The following is a 12694-nucleotide window of genomic DNA, read 5'->3' on the forward strand; positions in this document are numbered from 1 at the left end:
CGTGATGGGAGAGAAAGCAAAATGTGCTGAACGACTTTAATTGGCAAATAACAGCCATTTTAGGTTTGATGGGGGGGGGGGGGGGGGGAGAAGGAGAGGGGAGACAGACACACAGAGAAGACAGAGACAGACACGCACAGAAGACAGACGGAGATACACAGAGAAGACAGAGACGACAGCCAGAGACACCCACAGAGAAGACAGCCAGAGACACCCACAGAGAAGACAGACAGAGAGACAGAGGAGAGACGAGAGACAGAGAGGGACAAGGAGAGCCGGCCTTGAAGGAGCAGTGGGCGCTGGGGAAGGCCGTGTGCTCGTTGGCAAATGACGGCGCACTCTGCATGCAGTTGCAATGTGAGGATATATCCGGGTTGCCGACGAATCACAACTCGTTACGATGATTGGCTCTACCGGTCCTGGGCCATAGCCAATGGGGAGAGGTCTAGGGGCGTGGACCTGACGTAACGGGAAGGTGACATCTGTAAGTAGATGATTGGTTCTGCTGGCTTTAGCCACAGCCAATGGGGAGACGAGTCAGGGGCGTGGTCCCGGGAGCCTACGGTGGAGTCTAGAAGATTCCATAGAGGTTAACCAGGATTGGTGGAAAGGTATCACGTGACCCGGGTATTAAATAGGGGTGGAGACGAACAACACGTGGTCAGATCTGGAACGAACGGAGGGTCCAGGCGGCCACGTGGTCCAGGCGGCCACGTGGTCCAGGCGGCCACGTGGTCCAGGCGGCCACGTGGTCCAGGCGGCCACGTGGTCCAGGCGGCCACGTGGTCCAGGCGGCCACGTGGTCCAGGCGGCCACGTGGTCCAGGCGGCCACGTGGTCCAGGCGGCCACGTGGTCCAGGCGGCCACGTGGTCCAGGCGTGTCTCTCTCTCTCTATCCCTCTCACGCTGTCTGTCAGCAGCGTGAAGGAGTGTTGTAAAAGACAAATAAAGACCGGATTCCAGAAGTCGCTTCCACGACTTTTATTACACTGGCATGGGAGGAGATGTCCCGGTGATGTGTCTGGTCGCGTCTGCAACACGCGTGTCATTTGCGCGTTACGTTTCTTGTCATTGAAAAGGTCACGGGGGAGCCGAAGAGGCCATTAAAAAACAAACGCACGATGGAACGAAGCAGATTTGGCGACTAACTGAGCGATTTTTTTGTCGCGTTTATTTTGGTGGAGGAGAGAGAGGGAGGAGACGCAAGGGAGGGGGGCGGGGAGAGGGGTCAGAGGCGGCGTGAGTGGATGGAGCATTTTCGAAAGTCTGTGACACCAAAATGGAACACGTGTTTCATCACTCCGGGAGTGGGGGGGGGTCAGGAAGAACGAGCAGTGGGTGAGGGAGTGGAGCGAGAGGGTGGTTGCTTCAAAATGGAATGGGTCCTAAGAAGTGTTCAAAAAGGTCGACTGAACATTCAAACGGCAGTAAATGGAACTCAGTGGTTAAAGTAGCAACGTAATAAACATTTCCTGTAAGCATTGAAAAGGAGAGAGAGAGGAGAGGAATGAGAGCGGAATGAGGAGAGACAGAGGATAGAGGGACAGGCGAGAGAGGGACACGAGAGAGGTGGTGGGATAACCAGAGACGAGAAACACTGCAAAGGAGGGGGGCGGGGAAAGGGGTTAGAGGGCCGTGAGTGGATGGAGCGTCTTCGACCAATCTGTGACGCCGAAATGGAACACGTTTCGTCACTCTGGGAGTGGGGGGGGGGTCAGGAAGAACCAGCAGTGGGTGAGTGGAGCGAGATGGGGAGTTGCTTCAAACTGGAATGGGTCCACAGAAGTGTTCAAAAAGGTCGATCGAACATTCAAACGGCAGTAAATGGAACCCAGTGCTTAAAATGGCAACGTAGTAAACATTTCCTGTAAGCATTGAAAAGAAGAGAGAAATTAGAGAGAAGTTATCAAAGAACCCACGATACCGAGTGATACCAATAAGGCAAAACCAGACTTAATGTTAGTGTAGGGCTTGAGTATAGCACGCCACGCATCCCCCGCCTCTGTTGCTATGCAAGCAAGCACAGTACAGTGGGGTGTGATGTGAGGTAATGGTTGTTGTTGTGACTTTAGGCGAAGTGGGTCGTTAAGGGTTGAAACAGGTGTCGGGGTTGCCGGGAGGACACAGGCCAGCGATTGGCTGGCAAGGCAATTGGGCATTAGCTGGCGTCGCTCCGGCGGCGAAAACAAGGCCACGTGACACGGGGGGGGGGGGCAGGGGGCGAGTGATAAGCGGGGGGGGGGGGGGGGGTAGAGATAATTATAATTAGGGAGATTAATTGGTGTGGGGATATAAGCCAGAGCGCAACGGAGAGAAGGGAGCCCTGTACGAGTCGGCGTCGTGGATGGAGCTGCAGCAACGGTGCTCAGAGAATCGCAGAGCAAGTGATAGTAGAGTAGAGGACGGAGAGACAGTGTGAGTAGGGTAAAGCACGGAGAGACAGTGGTAGCGAGAACGCAGTGAGCAACCAGGGTAGCCATGCATCGGAAGGATGCAGAGTAGGCGAAACTGTAGAGACGACAAGCGTGGCGATAGTGGGGTAGAGGGCACGGAGAGACGCGGAGCGGTGGAGCTGCGAAGGTGGACTCTAAGAGGAAAATAAAGGAGAGAAAGACAACCCTTGTACGAGTCCTACATTATAGTAAGAGACACTCATGTCCTGATAAGAGATGTAGCAGTTCCATGGTAATCTCGATCATTGGCTCGTGCATACGAATTTTAAGTTAAAAAATACGCTACTGACAAACAAATGCAGCAAGCTTATTTAAAAGCTATATAGCCTGACAAAGAAATTAGAACGGAGGCATTAATCATATCTGCACGTGGGGGGGGGGGGGGGGGGGCTGCTGTGCTTTAAATGATATAGTAACAAAAAAATGTGGGATTGTCAAGTGCATGGGTGAAGTTAGCGATGATCAAAGTCACGGAGGGTTCGGTAAAGATATGGCGCTCCTGAAGCAAAGGATGATTTTAAGGTAAAAATCATTGGATTGTTGTGATGGAAATCTGCCTAGTCGTGGCCTGCCCTTTCGGGTATGCAGCAGACCCATCCATATAACAAACATCAGAATAGTTTACCTTCCATATGGGTACCCGACCCAAACCAACTTTCAGGGAACTAGAAGAAATAGCAACGTAATAAACATTTCCTGTAAGCATTAAAAAGAAACGAGAGCGAAGAGAGATGAGAGGAGGAGAGGGAGGAATGAGAGAGAGGATAGAGGGAGGAGAGGGCGGAATGAGGATAGAGGGAGGAATGAGAGAGTGGAATGAGAGACAGAGGATAGAGGGAGGAGAGCGACAGGCGAGAGAGAGAGAGAGAGGCACGAGAGAGGAAGTGGGATAACCAGAGACGAGAAACACTCCCCAATATAAAACCCACGTCCATCGGGTCCCCCCCAGACACAGGCGATTGCAGCGAGAGAGGCAAGTGCGTGGAGGCTTTCCCACAGGAGACGCATCTCACGGTCGAGGACGACTGGCTCACGGAGCGGGCAGGTGATCCTCTCTCTGCAGCCACCGTCGGCAACGCCCCCGTCCCGAGCTCGTCACCCGGGCCGAACGGGGGTGGGGTGTGAGATAAGGGTGAAGGTCGCAAAGCGGGTAACGGTCAGGGGTCGGTCGCCGGCAAGGAGCAATGGGCGATGGAGGAGGCCGTGTGCTCGGTGGCAGATGACGGGGAGCTCTGCGTGCTGATACGAGCTAGACGTCGGAGGCCGTCGGACTGCGAGAAGGGCTGCGTGCAGAACGAGCGAGCGAGCGAACCGACCGACAGAGCGAGAGGGCGACCGAGAGAGCGAGCGAGAGGGCGACCGAGAGAGCGAGCGAGCGACCGAGAGAGCGAGAGAGAGCGACGGTTTACAAAAAGCAAAGTTTAAAAATGTAAAAAATAACGAAATGATTTACGAAGCAAAGTGCCGAATACACCGAGCATCTTCTTGTTTCCATTGATCGTAAAAATAAAGAGACGGAGAGAGGGGAGAGAGAAAGTGGAGAATGACAAAAGTTCACTTCTCCATGAGGGACCGAGCGAGCGCCGTTTGGAAGGAAGCTTCCTCGTCCACGCTGTAGTCCTGCAAAGACAACAACAACAATTACAATGACAACAACAACGACAACAACAATTTGACAGCGCAGTAGTTCAACACGCACGCTCGACCTAACGGCGGCGATCGGCCGTTGAGCAACTCAGATCTTCAAACTCTGAGGTTTTTTACGGTAAAGTCACCGTGTAGGTAAAAATAAATAAATAATAAAGTTTACTAAAAGGGGTTTCCCCCTTTTTTCTGCCAACAAAACTGATACCTTTTGCAAGGAATCATGCTTACATTAACCACAATACTTGCAGTCAAATGCAAACAAAAAACAATACTCTGATAATGTATGCATCGTCTTTGAAACTGATTGGTTTTGTCTTTGAAACTGATCAGTTTCAAAGACAAAACCAATCAGTTTCAAACTGATCAGTTTCAAAGACAATGCATAAATTATCAGAGTATTGTTTTTTTGTTTGCATTTGACTGCAAGTATTGTGGTTAATGTAAGCATGATTCCTTGCAAAAGGTGTCAGTGTTGTTGCCAGAAAAAAAAGGGGAAAACCCCTTTTAGAATAAAAGTTAAATAAAATTCGACGTTTCGGAGGCAACACAAGCTTCCGTCTTCAGGTGGAATCGTCATAGCACGATAGCTGTATCAAGTAGTGACTCATGCTGCCAGCTATGGCTGCAGAGTTTGGTGGCGATGTTGTTCACGTCGTTTTGTGAAAATTCGGTCACAGTTCCTAGGACCTGCACTGGTTCATTGCTTTTATGGCTTTATTTTGGTGATTTTCGATAAGTTTTCGGTTTGGCCATGTTTGTGTTTGTTGTAGTACAGAGTTAGTCTGATGGCCTTAATCTAAGTTGTCTTGTGGTTGTTGTTGTTTGACTTGCATCCCACTGGGATTTTTGCACACAGCGTTGGTGCACGGTGCTTTCTCTGCAATATTTTGCTGTCTTTTCTTGGATTTTCTGTTTGCGCTCAGTCACATATTCACTTTTAGATGTTTTTTGTTCATGTTTGTTTTTTGGTTGTTGCGGTTGCACTCGATTCAAGAGCCGAATGGCTCACAGGGCTATACCTAATAAATGAACTTGAAGTATTTATTTTACTTTTATTAAAAAATGTTTTACCTACACGGTGACTTTACCAACAAAACCTAACAGCATGAATCCTTGCAGTCACGAAAGCTTCAAATCTAGAATCAGATCTTCAAAATTGAGCGTCGCGAGGGGTTCACAGATTCGTTTCCATCGGCGATCCAAAGTTCTTTTGACGACATTTCAAGCGGCGGATGAACGCAGGCACGGAGGGCGGACAGCCTGACGGAGGTGCGGCGTTGACAACACGGTCGCAGGGGGTGAAGGGACGCCGCGATTTTATATCGAGCTTAGATACGGCAGACCCGTCGTCTAGCAGGGTTCTACGGAGGCACTACACTACTATACTATACACTACACTACTATACACTACTATACACTACTATAGGTGGAGGTGTGTGTGTGTAGGTACGTGTATGTGCAGGTGTGCGTGCAGGTGTAGGTGCGTAGGTGTAGGTGCGTAGGTGTAGGTGTGTGTGTGTGTAGGTGTGTGTGTAGGGTAGGTGTGTGTGTAGGTAGGGAGCGGTAGTGCAGTGGTTAGCGCTACGCTGCACTACCAACCCGGCGACCCGAGTTCGATTCCCGCTCACGGCCAACACCACCAGTGACGATTATCTGAACCGGTCCTGGGCCTCCTCTAGGTCGACTCAGCCTCAAATGAGCACCTGGTGCGATGTAGTCAAGTAAACATCGCCACTGGGGAGACAAAGGCGGCCGGGCGTGGTGCTGGCCACCCACCCCCTCGTGTGCCGTGCCGGCCTTCATAGGTGCTACTACTCGCTAACAGCACTTGCCCCTACAGTCTGTTAGAGGCTACACGGGGGATCTTTGTCTTCGCTTACCACAAAGGTGTCGTAGCAGAACTTGTGCCTGTGGACCAGGTGCTGGATGAAGTTGGAGCTGCGGTAGTTGGGGTCTCCCCATGGCATCGACACGCAGATGGGACACACCTGCAGCAGCAGCAGCAGCAGCAATAGTAGCAGCAGTAACAACAATAGCAGCAGTAGCAGTAACAAGTGTCAGCGGTAACAGCAGCAGTAGTAGCAGTAACAGTAGCAGCGGCAGCAGGAGCGAGATGCAGGTGACGGGGATAGTGTTACACAAAAACATCAAATTAATCGAAATCAAGGTGAATGCTTAGGCATTGCGTTGTGGTGGTGGTTGTGTTGGTTGTGTTGGTTGTGTTGGTTGTGTTGGTTGTGTTGGTTGTGTTGGTTGTGTTGGTGGTGTTGGTGGTGTTGGTGGTGTTGGTGGTACCACGCGGTTGCCGTCTTCCCGGTGCTCTGCCGTGCAGTGCCGCACCACGCCGGGCTGGTCGAGGTTCCGTGCGCCGCAGTACGGGCACGTGAACGTGCAGCGGTTCGGGACATCGCTGCACATCACCAAACATCACCAACATCACCACCATCGCACCACCATCAACACACAGTGCGTGTGTGGTGAGTGAGTGGGTGAGTGAGTGGGTGAGTGAGTGGGTGAGTGAGTGGGTGAGTGAGTGGGTGAGTGAGTGGGTGACTCACCAAGGTATGTGCCGTGTGGTGAGTGAGTGGGGGTGGGTGAGTGAGTGGGGGTGGGTGAGTGAGCGAGCGAGTGGGTGGGTGAGCGAGTGGGTGGGTGAGCGAGTGGGTGGGTGAGCGAAGCGAGCGAGTGAGTGGGCAGGCAGGCTACTCACCAAGGTAGGGGCTGTGTGGTGGAGCTGATGGGGGTGAACTTGGGGAAGGTGGAACTCTGCTCCACCACCTTGGGACACGACGCCGTGTGGGTTCGCATCTTCGCCAGGCTCACCTGCAAAGGTACAGACAAAGGTCCCCCGTGTAGCCTCTAGCAGGGCTGTAGGGGCAAGTGCTGTTAGTAGCAGCAGCAGTGAAGGCTACCGGCACTGTGGCACACACAGAGGGGGTGGGTGGTCAGCACCACGCCCGGCCGCCTTTGTCTCCCCCCAGCGGCGATGTTCACCACCGCCACCACCGCCGCCACTGCTGCTACCACCACCACCGTCGCCGCACCAGGTCACTCATTTGAGGCCGAGCCGACTAAGGGGAGGCCCAGGACCGCGTTCAGACAATCGGCGTCACCACCACCGCTGTCGGCGGCGGCGGCGATGGTGAAGGTGATGGTGGTGGTGGAAGTGGCAGTGGAGGTGGTGTCGGCGGCGGTGGCGGCAGTGATGGTCGTGTGCCACAGTGCCGGCAGCCTTCACAGGCGCCGCTGCCGCTCGCTAACAGCACTTGCCCCTACAGCCTGCGACAGCCTACGCGGGGGACCTTTGCCTTCATCGTTTCCTTGACTGCGGTGGCCGTGGGCTCGTGGACGAGTTGGTAGCGGAGCGGGGGGGGGGGCGATGGAGGGCGAGGTTGAAGGGGGGCCGGGCCCGAGTCTCAGGGGCCATACTTCACCTTTTTTGAGCAGCCCCTGCAGGGCACCTCGCGGGCCGCCAGCTGCCGCTCCGTGTCGCTCGCCCTGCGGGCGCCGCGGGGGTCGAAGGGCGATCGGCAGAGGGCGCAGTGTGCAGAGCGGAGCTGGACACACGGCCACAGACACTCGCCGCAGAAGCTGGAGGGGAGGGGCGTGTAGGGTGATAGACTCGATACAGAGACCCATAGACTCATCACACAGCAGAGAGCCACAGACTCATCACACAGCAGAGAGCCACAGACTCATCACACAGCAGAGAGCCACAGACTCATCACACAGCAGAGAGCCATAGACTCATCACACAGCAGAGAGCCATAGACTCATCACACAGCAGAGAGCCATAGACTCATCACACAGCAGAGAGCCACAGACTCATCACACAGCAGAGAGCCACAGACTCATCACACAGCAGAGAGCCACAGACTCATCACACAGCAGAGAGCCACAGACTCATCACACAGCAGAGAGCCATAGACTCATCACACAGCAGAGAGCCACAGACTCATCACACAGCAGAGCCACAGACTCACACAGCAGAGAGCCATAGACTCATCACACAGCAGAGAGCCATAGACTCATCACACAGCAGAGACCCATAGACTCATCACACAGCAGAGAGCCATAGACTCATCACACAGCAGAGAGCCATAGACTCATCACACAGCAGAGAGCCATAGACTCATCACACAGCAGAGAGCCATAGACTCATCACACAGCAGAGACCCATAGACTCATCACACAGCAGAGAGCCATAGACTCATCACACAGCAGAGAGCCATAGACTCATCACACAGCAGAGACCCATAGACTCATCACACAGCAGAGAGCCATAGACTCATCACACAGCAGAGAGCCATAGACTCATCACACAGCAGAGAGCCATAGACTCATCACACAGCAGAGAGCCATAGACTCATCACACAGCAGAGAGCCACAGACTCATCACAAAGCAGAGACCCATAGACTCATCACACAGCAGAGAGCCATAGACTCATCACACAGCAGAGACCCATAGACTCATCACACAGCAGAGAGCCACAGACTCATCACACAGCAGAGAGCCATAGACTCATCACACAGCAGAGAGCCACAGACTCATCACACAGCAGAGAGCCATAGACTCATCACACAGCAGAGAGCCATAGACTCATCACACAGCAGAGAGCCACAGACTCATCACACAGCAGAGAGCCATAGACTCATCACACAGCAGAGAGCCACAGACTCATCACACAGCAGAGAGCCACAGACTCATCACACAGCAGAGAGCCACAGACTCATCACACAGCAGAGACCCATAGACATATAGACTCGCACAATAGAGACCCATCAGCAGCAGCAGCCAATCCACTGCTGGATGAGGACATTCCCAAGCCAATGAGGCGAAATCGCTCGAATCGATTTGCATTGATGCCTCAAACACCGACCGATGGCAAAATTAATAATCAATAATTTAGTATTGATTATTAATATAATAATTAAAGATGCGTTGTTAACAATGATTCATATTTTAAATTTTACGATTGAGGAAAAGCACGATGCAAAGATGAATTAACAATGCTAAAGATTTTTTATTTAAAAAAATATTGTTATATTATATTAATTATATTATTACAATAAGTCACCTCACGATAATTTTGCACAAAATCGCCCACAGCGAACAGAATCGTAACGCTTACAATTCGCGCCAAAGCATTCTGTAACACAATTAAAGCCATTTGTATATTTACATTAAGGTTATAATTACGATACATTAAAACCAATAGGTGACTTACGTGTGTCCACAACCAATCGTCACTGGCTTCGTGTAAACTTCCAGACAGATGGGGCAGGTTAATGCGTCGACAATCTCCTGATCATCATCATCATCACGATCTTCTTGTTGTTGTTGTTTTTTTCGCTGTCTAAGCTGAGCTGAGGCGAAGCTACGAAACAGCGCCATTGTTTACGCGGGAGAGAAGCTCAATGGGGGGAGAGGCGGAGGTTGAGGAAGACGGAGCGGGAAAGTGGTAGGGTGCAGGTGTGCCAGGGACGTAGACCACCCGGTCCCATGTTAATCAATGGGGATGTTGTCAGAAGTTTGGAGCGGGAAAGTGGTAGGAGGGTGTAAGAGCAGTAGACCACCCGTCCCATGTTAATCAATGGGGGGGGGGGGTGGGAGCGGGAAAGTGGTAGGGGGTGTGAGAGACGTAGACCACGCCAGTCCCATGTTAATCAATGGGGGAGGTTGGAGCGGGAAAGTGGTAGGGGGTGTGAGAGACGTAGACCACCCCAGTCCCATGTTAATCAATGGGGGGGGGGGGTGGGAGCGGGAAAGTGGTAGGGGGTGTGAGAGACGTAGACCACGCCAGTCCCATGTTAATCAATGGGGGAGGTTGGAGCGGGAAAGTGTTAGGGGGTGCGAGAGAAGTAGACTACCAGTCCCATGCTAATCAATGGAGGGCGGTGGTGGGGAGATTGGAGCGGAAAGTGGTAGGGGGGTGTGAGAGACGTAGACCACCCCAGTCCCATGTTAATCAATGGGGGAGGTTGGAGCGGGAAAGTGGTAGGGGGTGCGAGAGAAGTAGACCACCAGTCCCATGCTAATCAATGGAGGACGGTGATGGGGAGATTGGAGCGGAAAGTGGTAGGGGGGTGTGAGAGACGTAGACCACCAGTCCCATGTTAATCAATGGGGGAGATTGGAGCGGGAAAGTGGTAGAGGGTGTGAGAGAAGTAGACCCCCAGTCCCATGTTAATTAATGGGAGGGGGTTGGAGCGGGAAAGTGGTAGGGGGTGTGAGAGAAGTAGACCCCCAGTCCCATGTTAATCAATGGGGGAGGTTGGAGCGGGAAAGTGGTAGGGGGTGTGAGAGAAGTAGACCCCCAGTCCCATGTTAATTAATGGGGGAGGTTGGAGCGGGAAAGTGGTAGGGGGTGTGAGAGAAGTAGACCACCAGTCCCATGTTAATCAATGGGGGAGGTTGGAGCGGGAAAGTGGTAGGGGGTGTGAGAGAAGTAGACCCCCAGTCCCATGTTAATTAATGGGGGAGGTTGGAGCGGGAAAGTGGTAGGGGGTGTGAGAGAAGTAGACCACCAGTCCCATGTTAATCAATGGGGGAGGTTGGAGCGGGAAAGTGGTAGGGGGTGTGAGAGAAGTAGACCCCCAGTCCCATGTTAATTAATGGGGGAGGTTGGAGCGGGAAAGTGGTAGGGGGTGTGAGAGAAGTAGACCACCAGTCCCATGTTAATCAATGGGGGAGGTTGGAGCGGGAAAGTGGTAGGGGGTGTGAGAGAAGTAGACCCCCAGTCCCATGTTAATCAATGGGGGGGGGGGGGGGGGGGGGGTTGGAGCGGGAAAGTGGTAGGGGGTGAAAGAGAAGTAGACCCCCAGTCCCATGTTAATCAATGGGGGGGGGGGGGGGGGGGGGTGGGAAGTTTGGAGCGGGAAAGTGGTAGGGGGTGTGAGAGAAGTAGACCCCCAGTCCCATGTTAATTAATGGGGGAGGTTGGAGCGGGAAAGTGGTAGGGGGTGTGAGAGAAGTAGACCCCCAGTCCCATGTTAATTAATGGGGGAGGTTGGAGCGGGAAAGTGGTAGGGGGTGTAAGAGAAGTAGACCCCCAGTCCCATGTTAATCAATGGGGAGGTTGGAGCGGGAAAGTGGTAGGGGGTGTGAGAGAAGTAGACCTCCAGTCCCATGTTAATTAATGGGGGAGGTTGGAGCGGGAAAGTGGTAGGGGGTGTGAGAGAGGTAGACCACCCGTCCCATGTTAATCAATGGGGAGGTTGGAGCGGGAAAGTGGTAGGGGGTGTGAGAGAAGTAGACCTCCAGTGCCATGTTAATTAATGGGGGAGGTTGGAGCGGGAAAGTGGTAGGGGGGTGTGAGAGAAGTAGACCCCCAGTCCCATGTTAATTAATGGGGGAGGTTGGAGCGGGAAAGTGGTAGGGGGGTGTGAGAGAAGTAGACCCCCAGTCCCATATTAATTAATGGGGGAGGTTGGAGCGGGAAAGTGGTAGGGGGTGAGAGAGAAGTAGACCCCCAGTCCCATGTTAATTAATGGGGGGGGGTTGGAGCGGGAAAGTGGTAGGGGGGTGTGAGAGAAGTAGACCACCAGTCCCATGTTAATCAATGGGGGAGGTTGGAGCGGGAAAGTGGTAGGGGGTGTGAGAGAAGTAGACCACCAGTCCCATGTTAATCAATGGGGGAGGTTGGAGCGGGAAAGTGGTAGGGGGTGTGAGAGAAGTAGACCCCCAGTCCCATGTTAATTAATGGGGGAGGTTGGAGCGGGAAAGTGGTAGGGGGGTGTGAGAGAAGTAGACCCCCAGTCCCATGTTAATTAATGGGGGGGGGTTGGAGCGGGAAAGTGGTAGAGGGTGTGAGAGAAGTAGACCCCCAGTCCCATGTTAATCAATGGGGAGGTTGGAGCGGGAAAGTGGTAGGGGGTGTGAGAGAAGTAGACCCCCAGTCCCATGTTAATTAATGGGGGGGGGGTTGGAGCGGGAAAGTGGTAGGGGGGTGTGAGAGAAGTAGACCACCAGTCCCATGTTAATCAATGGGGGAGGTTGGAGCGGGAAAGTGGTAGGGGGTGTGAGAGAAGTAGACCACCCCAGTCCCATGTTAATCAATGGGGGGGTGGGAGCGGTAAAGTGGTAGGGGGGGTGTGAGAGAAGTAGACCACCAGTCCCATGTTAATCAATGGGGGGGGGGGGTTGGAGCGGGAAAGTGGTAGGGGGTGTGAGAGAAGTAGACCCCCAGTCCCATGTTAATCAATGGGGGGGGGTTGGAGCGGGAAAGTGGTAGGGGGTGTGAAAGAAGTAGACCACCAGTCCCATGTTAATCAATGGGGGAGATTGGAGCGGGAAAGTGGTAGGGGGCGTGAGAGACGAAGACCACCAGTCCCATGTTAATCAATGGGGGAGGTTGGAGCGGGAAAGTGGTAGGGGGTGAGAGAGAAGTAGACTACCAGTCCCATGCTAATCAATTGGGGGGGGGGGGGGTTGGAGCGGGAAAGTGGTAGGGGGTGAAAGAGAAGTAGACCCCCAGTCCCATGTTAATCAATGGGGGGGGGGGGGGGTGGGAAGTTTGGAGCGGGAAAGTGGTAGGGGGTGTGAGAGAAGTAGACCCCCAGTCCCATGTTAATCAATGGGGGGGGGGGGGGGG

The 12694-nt window shown here is 53.1% G+C and overlaps 1 protein-coding gene across 1 annotated transcript; it reads right to left on the bottom strand.

The window, feature by feature from the left end:
- Positions 1–233: 233 nt before the first annotated feature.
- RNF166 (ring finger protein 166) lies at positions 234–9519 on the bottom strand. Its single transcript, XM_078883382.1, has 6 exons — positions 9329–9519; positions 7535–7691; positions 6811–6923; positions 6396–6510; positions 5981–6088; positions 234–4073 (listed from the first exon to the last, which is right to left on the bottom strand). Exons 1-6 carry the CDS (start codon positions 9493–9495, stop codon positions 4008–4010), a joined length of 726 nt encoding a protein of 241 aa, XP_078739508.1. The 5' UTR covers positions 9496–9519; the 3' UTR covers positions 234–4007.
- Positions 9520–12694: the final 3175 nt, after the last annotated feature.

Source organism: Lampetra fluviatilis, chromosome 70 (assembly GCF_964198595.1).
Source record: "Lampetra fluviatilis chromosome 70, kcLamFluv1.1, whole genome shotgun sequence".
Classification (NCBI taxonomy): Eukaryota; Metazoa; Chordata; class Hyperoartia; order Petromyzontiformes; family Petromyzontidae; genus Lampetra; species Lampetra fluviatilis.

Bases quoted from the DNA above. Each gene is read 5' to 3' on its own strand.
- RNF166 (XM_078883382.1), bottom strand. From the start codon at position 9,495: ATGGCGCTGTTTCGTAGCTTCGCCTCAGCTCAGCTTAGACAGCGAAAA. The intron at 6,511-6,810 runs GTGAGTAGCCTG...GGTGATGTGCAG, and splicing joins ACCACACAGCCCCTACCTTG to CGATGTCCCGAACCGCTGCA. The intron at 4,074-5,980 runs GTAAGCGAAGAC...TTGTCTTTGCAG, and splicing joins TCTGCTACGACACCTTTGTG to GACTACAGCGTGGACGAGGA.